General features: G+C 47.2%; 1 protein-coding gene and 1 long non-coding RNA gene across 4 annotated transcripts in view; one reads left to right on the forward strand and one right to left on the reverse strand.

Moving 5' to 3' along the window:
• Window positions 1-20,447, forward strand: part of LOC122382133 (protein fem-1 homolog B-like) — a 70,110-nt gene that overhangs the window by 44,224 nt on the left and 5,439 nt on the right. Inside the window, exons 1-4 of one of the 3 annotated variants that reach the window (XM_043367080.1) lie at window positions 4,293-4,368; window positions 17,806-18,151; window positions 18,497-18,681; window positions 19,661-20,347. In XM_043367080.1, the coding sequence (XP_043223015.1) occupies window positions 17,848-18,151; window positions 18,497-18,681; window positions 19,661-20,347 (1,176 nt within the window). In that variant the 5' untranslated portion in view covers window positions 4,293-4,368; window positions 17,806-17,847. Of the gene's footprint in view, window positions 1-4,292; window positions 4,369-13,344; window positions 13,735-17,805; window positions 18,152-18,496; window positions 18,682-19,660; window positions 20,348-20,447 lie in introns of those variants that run through there. The other 2 variants (XM_043367079.1, XM_043367078.1) reach the window with 2 other exon arrangements.
• Window positions 1,753-9,927, reverse strand: LOC122382135. The gene is made up of 3 exons (XR_006256630.1): window positions 9,835-9,927; window positions 4,914-4,918; window positions 1,753-1,953 (listed from the first exon to the last, which is right to left on the reverse strand). It is a non-coding gene; the product is annotated as an uncharacterized LOC122382135 (long non-coding RNA).

Below are 20,447 nucleotides of genomic sequence, written 5' to 3' on the forward strand. Positions count from 1 at the left end.
AAGGGGTCTGGCGTTAACAGTAGTCTAATGATAGTGGCCTCCTCTATATTGGAGCAGGTCCCTAGAATGTTATTTCGTGCTTCGTGAAACATTCAGGGGAAAACCGATGACAGAAAAACGAACTGTGCTACATCGAAATATCGTCCTCGACCCGGCTCAGTATTTCTACATATGTATATCCCGAGGATAACAGCGACTACGATAGGCGTTTGAGTTTGTCGCAAGGGGCGTGACTGTATCCCGCTGTGAGCAGCATATGGTGCAAGTCCGGCCTCAGTCACAAAGCCACTTTCTCAGACGTCGTGTGCGACTTAAGTGGCTAAGAATGTGGCTGCATGATACAATGCTTAACGAACTTTGAGTACATTTTCCCCATCACCGATTCATGACTGGCCACAAGGGTTTACAGTCGACGCATGCGCGATCGGCCGGATATCCCGCTATCAGAGATGGGGAACACGGTTAATTGAACGTTTCCATTGTGAAACGACGATAAATGTCTGGAGGAAGCCTAGCGCGACTGTTGCAGTACTTAAAACGGGACCTACGCGACCTTCAGAATGCTACCACTTGCACTGCTGGAAATACATCTCTCTGAGAGCCGGAGTTCGCAAACCACTCGGTTTCGGTAGACAATTACGAGTATTGCCGTTGTCATCCATGACCGGTAAAGGATCCGTATAACGTCTGTCTGGCAGTCTCCTGGTCAGTAACAGCATTTCTAATAGCGGTACATTGGGATAAGCCAGTGCCTAAATTCAGGTAAAAAGGAAAATATACCGATCTTTGCGAAGCATTAAGCTTTTTAGATCAGCAGGGTTAAAATACCAGCAACCGTTAATGATTTGAAACTGAAGTTTTGCAAGAGGCGTTTACCTACAGGACCAAATAAATTTCTGACATTCTTTCCACCGAACGTTTATAAATCCAGCGGCCTTTTTCCTGGCTACGAGGGAAAATTTCTAAAAAAATGTCCCTGTGCATTGACAGCGGTAGAGCCTTGTACCGGGTGGGCGGCACTGACCTGTCGACAGCCGTCCTGCACGGCCCGCCTCAGCGCCGCGTCCAGGCCGTCGAGCCGCTCCTCGACGCGGCGCACCCGCTCGCCGGCCTGTCGGTGCGCGCGCTCGGCCTCCGCCTGGACGGCGCGCTCAACGCCGGCCAGCAGGCGCGGCAGCAGCGCGTGCCACAGCTCGGGTAGCGCCTGCACGTGCGCGGCCACCACGGTGACCGCCTCGCGCACGTCTCGCTCCAGCTGGCGGCGCTGCTGGCGCTCGTGGTCGATGCGCTGCTCGAGCGCGGCGCTCTTGGTGCGCAGTGCGCCGCCGGCCGGGCCCGGCGCCGACTCCTGGCTCAGTCCCGACACGGCAGAGTCCTGGCTGGGCTCGGCGGTGCCCGAGGCGCGCGCCGCCGCCCCGCTCGGCGGGTCCGTCAGCCATCGACTCATCGGGTGGGGTGACACCTGGGGGGACACGGTGACAGCGGATATTGTCCGAGTCCGACATAGAAATGATAAAATTTTGATGGAAACTGAAAAGACGAGACGTGGTCTGACACAGTTGAAATGAATATTTGCGGAACTCACTCGCCTCAACGTGATGCTGAAATTGAAAGATTAGCCTTAACATATGAGAATTTGCATTATGCACGCCGAGTGAGCTGGCGTTTTTTCGACAATAGGCTGGTGCCGAGCCGGCTGTGCACGTCCATCCGTTTTACCTGCGACGGTGGCGCCTGTGAGAAATAGGTGCTCTGGGTGTCCTGGGAGGGCGGCGGCGGGTCACCGTGCTGTACCCGCTGCAGCAGCATGGCCAGCGGCGGCTCCGGCGGCGGCGGCTGGCCGTACAGAGGCGCGCCGCCCAGCCGCCCGGCCGCCATCGGCCTATCCATCGCCGCTGCCGGCCGCGCCAACACGCTGCCAGGCAGTGCAGCACGCGACGACTCCTGTGCGCTCTGCAACGACACACATAAATAGTACCCAATCAGCGTGCAAACTTATGCAATCATGCATGCTCTGTGTACGCTTGTGTGTACGTGCATGCATTCTACAATGTAAGTACAACCCTCGACTCACTGCGTGGAAGCCATCAGGCATTTAACCCTCGCCGGCCGAGGGGGGGCGGACGGGTGCCGCCCCCCATAGGGTTTTTTCGCGATAGCTCCGAACACGTTGGCGATAGAGAGCTGAAACTTGGCATATCTGACTTTTGATCCAAGCCGCATCTTTTGACACCAACCGCATTTTTGGGTCAGGTCAGGTCACTGACCTATGGCGTCATAAGTGAACCTCTGCACGGTCTTCAGATGTCGCAACTTCGCAACGCCCTCACTGCCAGAGGGGATGTCACAGGGAAATGAAACTTGCAGGATCTAGTATCCATTATGAGTCTCACAACTTGTATATCTCGGATTTTTCCTAAAGGTCATATGAGGTCAGGTCATTTTCGTGACCTCTCCAATCACCATTATAAGTCAATGGGGAAAAATGAAAACTGCTATTCTGGCGCCGGGAACGATCTCCAACTATCTCAAGCACACAGAATCGTGATTTGATGCACTCCTTGCAAGGTTAGATGCGTCACTTTTGCAATGTTGACCTTCCGTGACGTCATTTATGACGTCATCAAGGTCATATTAGTTTTTCGTCAATAACTCCCGATCAAATTGAGCTAGCGAGTCGAGAAAGCCACCAATGGACTCAGGAAGACCTGCCGAATCGAATGATATGCGACATGACCTCTTTCGACCAGCTTCGTGACCTTGGGGTGCTGACCTGACCTTGACCTGAGGTCAACACCCTAAATTGACCTGACTCGAACAAAAATTATATCATTCGACGCGCCTGAGCGAGGCGAACACGATGCTGCCAAAATCGCGGCTCTGCGGCCGTTTTTTGCGAAGTTATTCACCAAAAACTAAACCGTACCCTGGGGCACTTGACCTGACCTCAGAGGTCACCGGTTGACCTAGGACCTTAAAGTCGGGTACCAATCTCTGCGTCTCGTAACGGCGCACACGCTCGTTTTTTCCGCGACGCGCTAGCTCCACCAGGGGCGAAACGGCGAGGGGGGGGGGTCGTACCCGCCCCCCCCCCCCCCTCGGCCGGCGCGTATGTAGAAAACCAATAGGTCCGGCGAGGGTTAAGATAGACCTGAGAATTGTAAAATGCTATCAATGTTATCATTTTCAAGGAGGCCATACTACACTGGAACAACGGATAAATTGCTGCCCGGAGGGAAGAAACGGAAAAATTGAGGTGTAGCGCCGTAGGTATCATTTGTTCAAAATGCTTTTCTTAATAACTTTTGACAAAAAACTTGTATGATATTGATTTTACCAGCATCGTATTCCGAAACGCGATGCACGCGCCGATGCACTTTTCCGAGGTCAAAGTGTAGCTTTATTTGCTCCTGAGTGAGTCCTAAGCTTATTTGTCAAAGCGCTGGAATAGGTGAAATTTGACCTTTCACGACGTTTTGTGTCTGTCGGCCTGACCTTTGAATTTTAACCGTGCCTAAAAAGTGACAAAATCGAATTTATGCATGATTTCTTTCTCTCTCGAATGTCACCACGTACCGCTACGTGGCCCAGTGGCCAGTAGGCAGTAGGTATACCTAAATTTGAGTTAGGCGGGGCCCGGGGGGTGTTTTGGTCATGCACCCTCGTCTGTCCCTCGGGCCCTCGGCCAGGCGAAGGTGGCGTGTAGCCAGGCCAGAGTATATTGAGGGTACATAATACATATATTGCAGGGGCGGCGGATTCGAGGGGGCAGGGGGGGGGGGGCAGCTGCCTCCCCTGGCAAACTCGTGGGGGGTGGGGCAAAAGTATCTTTTTGCCCCCCCCCCAAAAAAAAATTGTGACATAACTTAGACAAGAAACCATATAGGTACCTGATTATTCTGTTCGATCATCTGAAGATGTAACCAGATGAGCTATACCTTATCATACACAAGCGTTCGCGTTCAATTAAAGTTTTCCTCTCTTCAACCTAGTTTTGGAGGCATTATAAGCGTCAACGTGACGCAGCGCGGCAACCCAAGCCTTCAGTGACCGCTTACACGGGCGACGGATACGGGGCGGCAGAGGCATCGTTCCCTAAGAAACTTTTGGAGGAGGGGCAAACGTAGTATTCTTGCCCCTCCATAATTTGTGCCCTAAACATGAAAATTTCCATAGCCTGATATTGCAGCTGCCAGCTATGCGCTCCTACAGTTTGTCCAACGGTGCCTTTTGAATATCTGTAAATGCTAACCATTTCCGCTTTATAGCTTTTTTTTTGTCTTTTCAGATTCGATTTAGAGATATTTTAAGTGTGCAAGAGACGCAACTCATACCTTCAGTGGTCGTTAGCCGCTATTTTGTACCTATGTAAGTACATAAATGCCAAATCGCAAGCGAGCGGAGACGGAAGGGCTAGCCATTCGCTTGCGGGTGGTTGACTGATGAGTGATGAGCGCTCGTAATAAGCCACTTCCCTGATTTTTTTTCGAGCGCAACAGTTTCCAGTGCATAAAATGGTAAACGCCGAGGTCGTACGCATTGACCACATTGACCAATGCACGGTATGACACCCAAAGGCCAGTCATCAGAGATCTGCTTTGGGCATTCGGAGGCTTGTGTGGGGCCAGTGTAAAAACTGGATGTTCACAGTTCGGTATCCGCTTTATTTCAGTTTTCACTATTAAATAAGTAAAAATTAATGTTGGAAACTTTTGAGGGTTAGGGCACTGATCATTAGTGGGCCCCCTCTGGCTAAAGGCTGGCTAAAGAATACAGAGCATCGAACACGAAAGCAAAATCTAAGGCATTTTGGAAAAATGAGTATGCCCCGCAGCGTCCGATAACTACCACCTTCCAGTGGATCAAGCCAGCGTAACGATAGCATAACGATCAAGCTTAACGATAGCACTAACCTTGTCTCACTTTTCGTTGAAGTCTGTTCCGAATGGTTTCGGCTACAGACTGGCTGCACTGAGGTCGTCTGGTATGTGCATGCTGTAATTAAAGCCACCTGAGGCGCCCTGACACCATGGCTGAAGCTGGTTTGGAAATGCTTCGTCTTTGCAGATATCACTGGCCGCTGATTCTCGAGTGCCTGAACCGGTAGATGTCGTGGCAAAATTTGGTGTGATAATTTGGACCTTACCGCAGTCAGCGCACCCTAAAGCCCTAATAAAGAAACGCCCCAGCCAGAGCTTCTGGATTCTCGTTCCAGTCCACCGTTCCTTCACCCTAGCCCGCCGCCGCGCTCCCTCACCTCAGCCCTCCGTTCCCAGCTTGACGAGCGTTTGGCCCTTAGTTAATAGGCTTACTGCATAAACCCATCGAGACAGCCCGTCTTGGTGAGCTTAGTTGGCGAACTACTGCCTTGGGGTGGGTTTCTGTCGGATCGCTGTCCCAATAGGTTTAGATGCGACCGACTGTCTCTGAATGTTTGAGCGGTCTCCTCCTGCTGTGAGCTAGTTTCAGTTGATATCTGTCTCAGAAATACTTTTTAAAGGAAGGTTAAACGGAAATCGAACGTAAAATGAACAGAGGAAATGGTAACGAGTTACCTCATTGAAGAATAGCGCTCGCCTACTTCAAAAGGTTTGGCACCGTTCTTCAACATCTGATATGCGATCGGGTTATGGCACAATTTTTCCCATTGGAGCTTTTTTCTAATACAGCAATACGAAAATCGTTACATCGTCCACTGGCGGATCCAGGGAGCGGACATTTAAAGCAAATATTTACTCCCCCTCCCCCTCCATCGCCCGAAATAGACAAAACGTACCTTATATTTCCTAATAATAAAACTTTTATCAGGAATTTTTTGCTTTATACTGCACAGCAGTATAAAGGAATCGAAATCCGAGGATTTTTTTTATTACGGAGCGAGCGAAGCGAGCGGAGTCTTTCCTTAGATTAACGGAAATTTCTGAGTATGAGCGGCCGGCCGCTTTTGCGAGGCTTATATCTCAGCAACCACTTGACCGATTTACATGCGGTAATTTTTGTAGGGTAGCTTCATTCCTTCTACCAAGTATTGGACTATTCCCGATGCATGTGGGTGACCCCTTATGCACGTGCCACGTGCAAAACGAATAGGTGTCAGTTTTGTAATTGTTGCAATATCTCGGTAACTACTTGGCCGATTGCGCTGAAAGTTGGCATGTAGGTAGGCACCCACTAAGCACTGCATATCCATGTGCCAGAGTTGGGGTGCTGCTGCACGTGCGCACGTGCAGGGGTCGTTTCCAGATCTCGAGAACGGCTCGACCGATTGCGCTCAAATTTGGTACACAGGTAGGGACCGGTTAGTAGGGTGCCGTGCATAAGTCAGTTGGGACCCATTTTGCACGTGCGCACGTGCAGGTTGCCGCTTCCAGATCTCGAGAACGGCTGGGCCGATTGTACTCAAATTTGGCACATCGCTAGAGACCGGTTAGTAGGGTGCCGTGCGCAAGTCATTTGGAGGTACCCCCTCGAAATTTCGCACGTGCAAGGCTCACCCTCTCGCCCGCTCCGTTAGTCGCCACAAAAGGCGTTATACTGGTTTTAGATACTTGGGGGGGGGGGGTATACCCCCTGGCCCCTACAGCGTCGAAAACGCCTTTCTGGATCCGTCTATGACATTATCTCGACTGGGATCTTGCCCCCCCCCCCCCCCCACGCCAAAATCGAATCCGCCGCCACTGATATATTGAGTATGTAGCCAGGCGCCACGGCTTTCTCCTCGCAGTCACGCTCAGAGACCAGTGTGGCAGCGACATATGGCCTTGGCGACAGCCACGGTCCCCGGCCACGGACGTCGGACCGTAGGTCTCCAGCCTGGTCACTGGTGTCTAACCAAAATGCATGCTTTATCCATACGTAGCCTTGCCCATGCGGTATTTATCGCCCTGCTATATGCACATAGGGGAAAGAGGGTGAATTGCGCCACCTTAAGGAAAAACGCTAATTGTAAGAAAACCGCTGGAGATATAAGCATGCACTAGTAACCATTTCAAAGAGGAACTCATTGGCTACGATTTAAGAGCCTCCCGATCAATTAAGAATGTTTCGTTTGCTTCTGATAGCTGCTTTTTCAGAAACATGCAAAAGGGCGCATTTGCCAACAACTGCTGTAAATTGCGCCAGGGGAATGGCGCAATTAGAACCCAATTGCGCCCTATACTTTAACATGGCTAAGCGAATGAGACGGAATGCATACAACCCCGGCAGTCTAATGTCATTGCGGCTTACTTAAACATTTATAATGTTATTCAGGCTGGATAAATAATAAATGTAGATATAAATCGCGATGTTTTTTGCCCAGGTAGATAACTTTACATGTGTCCGTACGCTTGTAAAAGTGCAACGAAAACGTTTACTGTAACCGACTAGATACAGGGTGGAAAGTAATTACGCGAACATGTATTTTCTTACAATTTTGACCGTCAGTGGAGCATTTTTATGAGTACGGGCTGTCATGGAACATAATTGGTCGTGTTTGTTGTCGCCTCATCTACCAAAAGTGACCTAACTTTGAACAATGACCTGGAAGGTCTTAAACAACCTCTCGACTTAAAATGGTGCAGACACCATACGCTGCACAAGACCGAAATGGGCAAAGAGCTCAATTTGGAGCTGCCAGGGAAAGCGTTTGTGATTATTTTCGCTGGACTGGCGGAGAAGGGATTCGTAGCGGTCTCAGCACCAGCATTGCACAATTATACGTTTTTCTTTTTAACATAATAACACTTGAGAGGACTTAAAAAGCAAAGCCGTCCGCGGCAGCAACCCCTCGGCGAATTCTGTCGCCGGATGGGTGGTCACCATGTCGGCGACAAAACGACGCCAGTCGACCCGAAAACTGGCAAAATAGCTTACTCTGGCCAGGTACCCGATCTAGGATATCACGATTCGCACATTAATACGCAAAAATTCGAAAATTAAGTCGTACAAGCCCTCGGGATGACCAAAATTCACGAATTAACAGCAGAATTGTTAATTAAAGCTTTTCAAAGACCATCAAAGATGGACAGAGGACAGGCAGCTGGATTTGTGGTTGGGTGAGACATCTGTGAAACTGTTTCATCCGTCAAACCTGCAGAACAACTGCTCTGAGGGCAGCTGTTGCGTCCTATGTCCCGTCCGTCCCAACCTTCAAACATCCGGCAAAGGTTGTTAATAAACTCCAATAAACTCCATCCGGCAAAGGAACACATCAGTGGGTCACGAGCCCCCGGGTGGTGTCAGAATTGCGTGTAGCGCTAAAAAAGGTCACTAAAAATAAAGTATACAACCGGTGGAACATCCTCCAAGACGAGTGTCTCTGTCTAATCCACCGTGCAACGAAAGGGGCAAAATGATTGAGCGCACTTTTGTGCCCGACGCAAAGAAACTGCTCTTCGTGATTGGTGAAATCCTTACTTTCACGGCCAACAAAACGCAATACTGGTGCTGTGAGAACCTGTTTTTCTTCAGGACATACAAAAGCTGATCTGGGAAACGCCTGGGCCTCAATTCGACTAAAAATCTCCAGATGACTCCTCAGGAGACCGTCTAAAAGCTGCAAGGAGCCACCAATACCGATTACCTCACTGGACAGCTCTATAAGGTGTGGGCTGAGCTTTGGCCGACAGATCTTCACAGTTCACATGCTGATGTAAATCATGCCGGAACGCCTATGTCAATGCATCGCAACTAGATAAGGATAAAATAAAGTAAAACATATATTGTTTATGTCACCGCCGTTTTTTTCATTACTAGAAGACGAAAAAGTATGTTCGCGTACCTAATTACTTTCCACCCTGTATATGTGAACGTATGCGCCTATACGGTTAAATTTTCAATCGTTTCTATCAAAATCAATAATTTTTTATCGTTTCGACAACTTTATGACATCAGTTTTTACTTTTTTTATCATAGCTGTCACCTCTCACGCCTGATTCCATGTTGAAAATGTCGTATTTTGTCAATTACACCACAAGTTCGTAGCCTAAATGCACGGAATATATAGTCTACGACATATATACTGTCGAATATATATACTGAATATACTGTCGTAGACTATATATTCCGTGCTAAATGGCTGCTGCATTATAAGTTTGACGAGAGAAATAATTTGCGGACTGACGACAGCGGGTTGCTCCCCTGCCTGACATTAAACTCCTTCTTATAATTGCAATCAGTTACTGATGCATTCATTCATATGGTTATATAGCCTTGATTCATACTATAGCTACACCATTATTACATTTGCGCCCCCCTGGCGCAATTGCCATGGGCGCAATTAAAATTGAGGTACTTTTTATAAAAGCGTAGAAGTTATCATAAAGATGCTGAAGGAAGTTTACTGTTTCAGTGAAATATAATGAAAAAAAGGTTTTTCTTTCTAAATATCACTCTGAAAATCACACAAATATCGCAAATTTCTATAGCCAACGGTTTAAAATGCTGCAAAAAAACTAAGAAAATGCCGTAACATCTTTGATGGCGTAATGAGCCTTGCTGATTGGCTTCATCGGAGAGCTTGGACCATAAAATGAACTATCCAGTGGTGAAAATAATGTTTTTGAACACAAAATTCTAAACATGCCATTGATTCCGTGGGAATGTTGGTGGGCGCAATCGGCGCAATTGGTTAGGAGGGCGCAATACACCCACTTTCCCCTACCTATATTGTAAATTGCCAGACTGGCCGAAGAGTTAAATAATAAATGTGCTCCATCAAATTTCTCAATGGGGCATGGATTTCATTCCTAGTCTGAGTCCTACATACAGGTCCTATATCAATATCAATATGCTACTGATTTACTGGTCGATAAAATATTAGACGAAACACTCCCAATCCATACCTTTCTCCACGGCTCCGCCGAGAAGGTATTCACAATCAATAGCAAAATCGTACGCAATTTTTTGATATTTTGTAAAAATAAGACAATTCAGTGAAAGCACGAACCAACGAACTGCTAAACGCTTACATTTTGATTTTGCCAATCACTTCGCAATTTTGCACAAATTTTGCACAAGTTTTCAAGCTGTCTTCTGCTTGAGTTCTCGGATTATAATAACTATTTTTCATTTTGTGTTATTTATTTACACTGTGAGAGAACCAAAGTTATTTTGTTGTAAATGATGCTTAAAAACAAAAGATTTGCAAGGTAAAAAAATTTAAACAAGTAACAAAAAGTTATAAAATTCAATTATATTGGATCAAGTAATCAAAGTTCTAGAAATTGCGTCTGTTTCGTCGATAAGGAATTTAATATACACAGTCTGTATAGCGTATTTGGAATTTCCGACCTCGACGAGCGTCTGTGGTAGAAAACCACCACTTTGGTAGGGGAAATTACTGCTGTCTGCTACCGTTTGCACTGCATGTCTCGCTGTAGTTGCGACCGATTGCGACATCTATGCAAGTCAGCAAGGGTACGTACCTTAGCGATATACGTACTTTATAATTTACGTACTTTTTCGATGCGTATTTTCTTCTTTGACGTACTTTTGTCTAGGTAGGGTAGGGTGGGGCAAAGCGCCCACCCTAACTTTCCAGCCCCAGTATCTCTTTATCTTACAAATTTGAAAGACAACTAGGTAGCTGATCTGGTAGCTCATTACCTTGGCTTTCTTCGAATAACACATCAGAAACAAGTGGCATGCATGGTTTTTGAGATATGCCATCCGAATTGAGAGGACTACAAATCGGGCGTTTTGCCCCACCCATGGGGCATAACGCCCATATGAGTGGGGCATAACGCCCAGTCCTGAACGTTTCATTACACGCTCGGTACTCTGACAAAAGAATGCAGTATTTATCCATTCTCATTTCGTTTGACTTTAAATCGATAGATTACACCACTAAACACATCTTGAACACTGTTGTTACCACCCCACTCCTCATTCAGTCAACGGGCTGTCACCGCCTTGGAGAGCGGAGATTAGTTCGTGCGAATAAATTGTTCCAGGCGATACTAACCAGTATATTGCATATTTCATAAGAATCCTGAGCATTAGAAACGTATCCCGACACTCACTTTCAGCCAAAAATGTTCGCAAATACCCGTACTGTATAACTCCCATTAGGGGTAAAACGCCCATGATGGGCGTTTTGCCCCACACCAAAGTGGGCGTATTACCCCAACAGCACATTCAAAACGAAGTCCACCAAAATTAAGCGTGTGACGATTGTGTTGCAAACCAGTAAATGCTCAAAACATAGCTTAAATCCGCAGGTTCTGCGTAGCTAAATTTCATTGCCTACTTTAATCTCTATCAGACAAAGTTTTAGTAGTATGAAAACATGTAGGGTAGCCTGGGGCAAGACGCCCCAGATAATTTATTTTGCTACATAACTTTTGTCTCACATCACCTGGAAGGCCAAATTTGTGCTCAATGCGTTCTTTGGACATTTTACTTTAAATTCCATCCCTCAAATTCATTCACTTATGATCGGACTCCTAGCTAGGAAGTGATTTGTGAAGCAACTGCAAATGGGGCATTTTGCCCCAACCCCAGGGCAAAACGCCCCACGGCCTGGGGCAAGAAGCCCCACACTCTAGATTAAAGATTAAACATGCTAGCTGACTAAATCTTATATGAGAGGTCGGTTAGACCTTGGGAAGCACGGCACTGAAGTTAGCACCTTCCATCCTGTCATGTGTTCAGCTATGGCACTATTGAATGTACAGGTTTTTCACCTGCCTCATAAGGCCAAATAATAAATTATTGCAATGGAAATGTTAACAAAATACTTCCTTTGCCATCCAGTTACTGAGAAAAGTGCATATAAATGCATAGAAACTTACTGTTAGCAAGCTACCGAACATTAGGAAGTGGGTAGTCCGAACAACACATGAGGTAAAACGCCCCATGGGGCGTTTTGCCCCGCGACCTACTGGGGCGTTTTACCCCATCACGTAGTTCGGTCAGAGAACAACGCCTTGCACTCCAGCAAGGCATAATTTAACACGAACCAACCCGGCATTATAAGCGTTAGATAAAGTTGTTCAAAATACATAAAAGTCGTTAACCTGATGTGGACCATAAAAGAACGCCATGATGCATAAGCTGACAACAAAACATAAAAATCACTCCAAAAACACATTTTTAGCTATATCTCCCTAAAGAGTCATCACAATTTATTTCCAGTCTGCTGATATAATGATCGTATAGTGCACGTTTTATAGAAGAGATGATGTTTCTCCAGAACCTTGCCAGTTCCGAGAAACATCGGTGAGGCGTTTTACCTCGGCGGGGCGACTTGCCCCGGTCTACCCTAATTTCTAAAAATTGTCTGAAATAAACTAATCTTTATCTTACGTCCAGAACAACCCACTTGTAGAACCGAAAAAGGGGGCAAAAGTAGATTCCTGCTCGTTCTTGAAAATGGCTATCGAGGATTCTTCGAAAAGTCGAGCACTTCATAAAAAAGAGGGGTGGGCGTTTGACCCGCCCTGGGCGCTTTGCCCCACTCTACCAAACTCTACCCCCCACTCTACCTATGCGTACTTTGTACTGTACGTACCTACCTCTGCGATACGCCTACTTCTGTCCTTGACGTACTTATTCCATACGTACTTTATACTCGACGTAGGTACTTTTGCGATACGTACTTTTGCCCTTGACGTACTCTTGTCCATACGTACTTTATGCTGTACGCACTTTTACGATATGTGCTTTTGTCCTTGACGTACTTTTGTCCATGCGTACTTAATAATGCACCTATATACGTACTTCTTCGATACGTACTTTTGTCCTTGACGTACTTTTATCCATTCGTGCTTTATACTGTACGTACTTTTGCCACTATGCGTACTTTTGTCCTTGACGTAGTTTTGTCCATGCATACTTTATACTGTACGAACATTTGCGATACGTACTTTTGTCCTACGTGCCAGGGGCGTCGCCACATATTTTCGACAGGGGGGACGCGGATCGGCCGACTAAAAACCCAAAATAAGGTATCGTTACCGTACTTTTTCAGGCCGATGCACTATCAGTTCAACGATACTGGGCTGAATTCCTTATTCCTACGCGGTACGCGTCTGAAGTATTCATTTTTACACGGGTAACCATAGCCTCCGGTCTTCTATCAGGGTATAATTGTTGACACATGCCGTCAATCTGATAGTTAACTGTTAATGTATACATCATACGTGGTGGTTGCTTTAGGTATTTGTCACAACTCTGAACTCATAATCTCTTTTGGTCTCCAGTATGAATGGGCGGCGCGGGTCGGCGCGAAGCGCCGCGAGATTTTCGTCGAGGTCGGAAATGTATATGCATAGATGTCGCTACAATAGCTTGACATGCAGTGCAAATTGTAGCAGACAGCAGTAGTTTCCCCTACCAAAGTGGTGGTTTTCTACCACAGACGCTCGTCGAGGTCGGAAATTCCAAATACGCGTCTGTATATCTATGGTTGGCCTCATATTGCGTAATCGTTTTGCGTCTTTTTCCCTTTTTTCGTTGGTGCATAAATCCTTACTGGAAAATAAATTATTAAGCAAGTATTTTAATCGATATAAATGTGTTCTCTATGATATGTAGAATAAAAAATATACGGACAAAATTTCGGTTCTGTGACCGATTTTTCTTTCTGTTTTCTTTAAAACTATAGTAAAAACTAAACCTTGAATATCTTGACAAATGTGCTATACACGTAAATTCAAAACAACACAGCACGGTCGCCACTGTCGCGATTTTACATTATATTGAACAATTTAGAGGAGAAGTCTAACATCTCTCACTAGACTCCATAATAAGGTAAGAGGACCATAAATCAGCAATTCCAATTCACAGGTAGTGCACTGTGCTTGTCAGCGATGCTGTTGTTGAAGTCTTCATGTCAATTTAGCGTAAAAAGTGCTGTGAGTATTCAGCTCTTGTGTCACTTTTCCAGGCTATAAATAGGACGACGGTGAAAACAGGGCGCCTGGGGCGATTTGATCAAGGTTCGTGAAATTCACAGGTGACGTTTAGCATGTAGAAGGCCCACCCAGAGGGGGAGAAGTTCCAAATATCACGTGACTAATATGCCCTCCGGCGCCCTGTTTTCACCGGCGTCCTATAAATAGTGTTTTCTTACCTTTCATGTTTTTATTTTGCAAATCCCTGCAGTCCTTAGAGTGTGCTGAAGGCTTGTGCTACTAGCAGGTCTTAGTAGGTAACCCAGGCTGCAAACCAGAATTCAGAATGGAAAAATCCATGTTACTGTTGACATGCCCGGCGTAACGGTAGATTACAGCAAAACTTCAGTGTGGCGTCGAGCGTAACTGTGCATGCCAAAATTAACATTAAATCAGTTGGGCAAACTGCAGGGAGGTAATCTAAATATAGATTGATCAGAATTTAGATTATTCTATGCCCATATTTGGGCATTTGTGCAGTCCTCTGCAGAAACAGCTGTGTAGTGGCCAAGGAGTAACAGAATCACACCACTCTTTCACAAAGCACAGTTAACATCTCAAACTGCCTCTGAAGCACCAAAACAGCTCTGAGAAAAAAATTGGGGTTCCTGAAATATGATGGGGAACATGATCTAAATTAAGATTAAAAATCCAGCCTCAATGGGCGAATAATCTATATTCAGATTATGTCATCAGCTGACTAATCTTTATTTAGATTACACAATCAGCTGACTAATCTTAAATTAGATTACATTCAGCTGGCCTAATCTAAATTAAGATTACATATCTAGCATCCAAGAGGGTAGGCATAAAGGTTAAACCCTAGCATTATAATCTGACAGTGTAAGGCACTGGAATGTCACGTCCTGTGCAGGGAAATAGAGCCAGTCTAACGTAGAATAGAAAAATACAGCACATTACCTGGCTTTCTGTAAGTATATTTAAGCTATTTTAGAAAATAAAACACAGAAATATGCAATCAATATTTGTTTTTATTTAAGCTCAAAAGTCTACTCAAGGTATATAATGCCATGTGAATGTGGAATACCAATGACCTGGCCTAACAATGATATCATCTCACAACTTTTCCTGTAACACTTCCCGTAACTACGGAGGGACCTACGGCACTTTATAAAGATAAAACTACCTAACTTGTTTGATTTCCGCAATGATGTCATGTATTGCAGCCCTGTTGGGCTCTGACTGGGGTTCCGGGCATGCAACTTTGAATAATTCATACTTCTGAGTTTCGGGTTAAAATACCCATATAGCATTAAAGGCATTGAAAATATAAGCCAAAACTGCACCCCAAACCACAAACACACAGACTGTCATTTCAAGGAAAAATATAAATAATCAAAATTCAGAATTATTTCTGGAAATATGACACCATAATACAATGTTTACATTTTCAGAGAAGTGTCCCAGCAACTCATTTCAACTCTCTCAGACAAAGGTTTATAATGAATTGGCACCAACTATTCAGGATGTGTTGATTGATGTCCTAAGTTGTCAAAATTAACAAAAACATGCCATGCCTGACAATATTTTGTCAAAAAAACTAGGTTGAAATGAATGGGGGTGCAGCTGAGTCACCTTCATAACAACACACTCACCGGTTTTGTACGCCAATAACGCATTAACGCCACACTTCTACCACCAAAATTTAATTTTGCTGGGTAAATAAGATGTTACCATTATTTTGGTACCACTTTGGCACCATTCCATCGAAAAATACGGGCGGGAAAAAATTATTACCGAGAGGATACACAACGCCACGGACAGAGCTAGATCGCGGCCGTAAATCGCCGTAGCCGAAATGAAATAAATGCGTTGTATTATACGCATTTTTTCATAGTGAGATTGAATAATTGAATATTTCATATCTCAGAACTGCCGAAAAACCTTTCTTAACTTTTAATGACTACGATAAAAAGGAGTAAAAATAGATTAATGTATTTGCCCGTTCAGCGGTGACCTTGACTATTCACCACAGTATATAGGGCCTTGCTATTCACGTCATAACTCCCAAAGTCCAATCTCAAATGTGCTGGCCAGTTCGCAATCTGTAGGATCGAGTTTTGTCTGTCACTCAACAAAAAAGATATCGTGGTTATGAGCAGTTCTTCGATGGTTATGGGGGGTTTGAATGAGGACATGTCGGAAATATAATCTAAATATTGATTATCGCTCCTTATATGGTCATCGCTCCGCCCATTTTGGTGACGTCATAATCTCAAATTAGATTAATCTTAGTTTAGATTACCTCCCTGCAGTTTGCCCGACTGAAATGATAAAGACGAAGAAGTTTCGGTGCAAACTCTAAACGGACAATTTCAGGAATTTTAATGCAAGATGGCAAGACCAATCTTAGCTACCATCACTCACCACTTACTGCACAGTGCTCTCTGCATTCAAATCATAAACCGTTGGGCACACTGTGGTATATGTGGTTCGTTTATTGAAATGCTTCCGTTTTTGGAATGTTTTTCCAAAAATAGAAATGCTGGAAACCAATTACTATCAAAAATAAAAACACTCAGTTTCCATTTTTGGAAACACAACTTTACAGTAACCTGAGGGGTGTTCACGGGCACCGCACACTGCTGCGTGCGGTGTGTGCGGTGCGTCCAGCAGGCGTGGGGGTAGGGGATGGGTAGGCGGTTCTGACGTCACGGCTGCATGCGGTGGACGGTCCGCTGTGGCCAGTCCCGACCGGCCACAGCGGTCGCTGTGTGCGGTGACGGAAGGCTGACGTAGGGACGAAGTGGGCGGAGCTTCGAGGCTGTGTGCGGTCCGACCGCACACAGGGCCCGTGAACAGCCCTCTGTTTGGCATTGTGCACACTTTGCTGCTTAAATGAGCAGAAAAGAAAGCCCAAAAATATTCAAATGAGATCTTTCACTCTAGAGTATCTAATATATTTACAAATGCTAATGGAAATGTGGTAGCAATGGGTGGTGACTGGTGACACTGTGCAATATGTGAAATCCTGGGACATCAATGCTGGCAAAAATAGCAAATTTTAATGCCAAAGCTTTATTTGATTTGATTTTCATGTCTGCTGACACCCACAACAAAAGTTTGTTGCAATCTGCGTTGAAAGTGCCGCTCATGCAAATTGCAAGCATGAATAGAAAAGAATAAAAAATAAGGAAGAGCTTATTAAAAACTATAGCTCAGAATGTCTTACCAAAATTATTCTATCATATTCATAAGTGTTGGCAATTACATTTGATGGTGATGACCGCTATGCTTATTGCTTATTAGTCCCACCGTGCTGCAGTTACCCCAAGGCCCAAGGGTTGAGGGGGCGGGGGCAGAATGACATCTGTCACGTGATCGACACCGGCACGTGATGGACCCGTGTTCTTTGAGTCCACTCCGTGGTCGTGTCGGCTACCGCGCTGACAGACCGACGTAAAGGTCACTCAGGCTAGAGACGGCTTCTATTAGCAATCGCTATCGATAGATTACCTGCATGAAGTGTGGTGTGGGGGCGAATGGTATTTTAGAGGTGTCGAACTGTAAAACCAACGAAGATCATTAGTAAGAATAGGATAGATAGCAAGCAAGCTAGCATTTGTGCTTGCTCCCAAAAACGATAATGCCTGTGATTTTTAGCAGTGTTGACACTTCAACCAAACAGTACTGATTCGCTTTCACTGTGTTTGAAAGGAACATAAACCTGTGACGCTCTTCCCAATCTCGGAACTCGGAGGCTCCCTAGTAGTGTAGAAGTTATCGGAACAACATCCCATTTATAGTCGCATTCCTGAGCAATAAAATATGCAGCGTCATTTTATTTCGGACTGCATCAGCTCCCTATGTAAATAACGCCCGCAGGGCGTGACACGCTGACACATTCCTCGAACCCCAGGCCCTCGAATCTCCGCCGCCGCTGACCTGTGCCCATTTTCTTCGGCAGAACTCCGCCCGCCGCGCGCCGCGCCAGCTGGTCGTGGCAGCGATGGAGGTGTCGGCGCCCTCCTCACTCACCTACCGGGTGTTTTTCGCGGCGCGAGACGGCCTCACGATCACGCTGTACGCCCTGCTGGCCGATAAGCCGCCGGACGCGGTGCGACGCGCGCTGAGTCAGGCCGTGGAGGACGGCGGCCAGCGCTGCGCCGCCCTCCTGATCGCCGCTCGCAACGGACACAACAAGACGGTGAAGATGCTGCTGGAGAAGTTCCGGGCCGACTTGGAGCAGGAGGGGCGCGTCAAGTTTGACGACTTCACCATTGATGGTGCCAGCCCGCTGTGGTGTGCGGCCGGTAAGTAGGAGAGCTGTACCGGAGGGGGGAGGGGAGATGCGGCATAAGGTTGTCAATGGTCAGTGATAGGTCGAATAGTCTGAAGCGCTTCGGTATTTGATATAGATTGAACCCGAGCGCTATAAAACAGCATTGTCATTATCGAAAAAAAAAATAATGGTGGGTTGAAGAAGATAATTCTTGCATGTCAAGTTTACAAAGAGGCTTCCAGCCTCTCCAATGTCTTGTTGTGTGATATATTGCTGTGCTGTGTTTCTGTCTGTCTGCTGTGTGCTGTGACCGCCTCAATAATGACGTCGGTGGGGTTGACCTCTCCTCCCGTTCCCTTCCCCGCCGCTCTGTCAGGCGCCGGTCATTTCGCCGTGGTGCAGACGCTGGTATCGGCCGGCGCGGACGTCAACCACCCGACGGCCACGTTATCGACGCCGCTGCGGGCCGCCTGTTTCGACGGCCGGCTGGACATTGTCCAGTACCTGGTGGAGCACGGCGCCGACATCCACCTGGCCAACAAGTACAACAACACCTGTCTGGTGAGGGGCTGCACAGGGCGGGGCTGGGGGCTCGCCACCGTTGGGTACTAAAATGATCGCAGTGTTGGCGATGAAAAAATGTTTGTTTCGACGGGTTCGTTTCTTACATCATGTCACATTTCGGCATATTGTTACGGAGCGAGCGAAGCGAGCGTAGTCTTTCCTTAGATTAACGGAAATTTCTGAGTATGAGCGGCCGGCCGGCCGTGGTCACGCTTTTGCGAAGCTTATATCTCAGCAACCACTTGACCGATTTACATGCGGTAATTTTTGTAGGGTAGCTTCATTCCTTCTACCAAGTATTGGACTATTCCCGATGCATGTGGGTGACCCCTTATGCACGTGCCACGTGCAAAACCAAGAGGTGTCACTTTTGTAATTGTTGCAATATCTCGGTAACTACTGGACCGATTGCGCTGAGAGTTGGCATGTAGGTAGGCACCCACTAGGCAATGCATATCCATGTGCCAGAGTTGGGGTGCTGCTGCACGTGCGCACGTGCAGGGGTCGATTCCAGATCTCGAGAACGGCTGGACCGATTGCGCTCAAATTTGGTACACGGTTACGGAGCAGTTAGTAGGGTGCCGTGCACAAGTCAGTTGGGACCCATTTTGCACGTGCGCACGTGCAGGGTGCCGCTTCCAGATCTCGAGAACGGCTGGGCCGATTGTGCTCAAATTTGGCACATCGCTAGAGACCGGTTAGTAAGGTGCCGTGCACAAGTCAGTTGGAGGTACCCCCTCGCAATTTCGCACGTGCAAGGCTCACCCTCTCGCTCGCTCCGTTAGTCGCCACAAAAGGCGTTATACTGGTAATATTGGATCGATTTAATGCAACCTTCTTACATATACCAGGATTGTGTGATTTCTAAATAAGTCACTGAAATATCGACCCAGCTCAGGCACTCAGTCACGCGTTGTGTGCTGGACCTATTTCACACAGTTTCCGGTATTGCGACGCACCCCTGTTCCTCCGTCAGATGATATCGGCTTTCAAGGGTCACGACGACATCGTCGAGTACCTGGTGTCGCGCGGCGCCGAGCTGGACCGTCGGACCAACTGCGGCGCCACGGCGCTGCACTTTGCCGCCGAGAGCGGGCACGTGTCTATCGTGCGCCTGCTACTGGCGCGCGGCGCCTCGCTGCTGCCCAACGAGCTGGGCCTGACGCCGCCGCTGGCAGCCGCCGAGCGCACCCAGGAGGCCGCCGTCCGGCTGCTGCTCGAACACTGCCCGCTCACCGTCGCCGAGCGCATCGACGTGCTCGAGCTGATGGGAGCCACGTTCGCCAACGACAAGGACAACTACAGTCTGGAGCGGTCCTACGAGCTGCTGCGGGAAGCGATGGTGCTGCGCGAGGCGCACGGCGTGCCCAAGCGGCCCGGCTCGCCGGTGGCCGCCTACCAGAACCACCGCGAGTGCACCAGTCTGACGGAGCTGGAGGCGGCACGCGCCCAGCCCGACCTCCTGCACATGGAGAGCCTGGTGATCCGCGAGCGCGTGCTGGGCACCGCCAACCCGGAGATCCCGCACTCGATCATATACCGCGGCGCCGTGTTCGCTGACAGCGCGCGATTCGACCGCTGCCTGGAGCTGTGGCAGCGAGCGCTCACGCTCAAACAGGCCACACGCACCTCGGCTGCTAAAGATCTGCTTCGGTTCGCACAGGTGAGCGTTACAGGGACTGTGGAGTCACTGGGCAGGAATGCTAGCCTACCAGCCTGGAATAACTGATTTTCTTGCGTGTTTTTAGATAAACATTTTCCGT

Source organism: Amphibalanus amphitrite, unplaced genomic scaffold, assembly GCF_019059575.1.
Source record: "Amphibalanus amphitrite isolate SeventyFive unplaced genomic scaffold, NRLGWU_Aamphi_draft 000134F_arrow, whole genome shotgun sequence".
In the NCBI taxonomy this organism is placed as follows: Eukaryota; Metazoa; Arthropoda; class Thecostraca; order Balanomorpha; family Balanidae; genus Amphibalanus; species Amphibalanus amphitrite.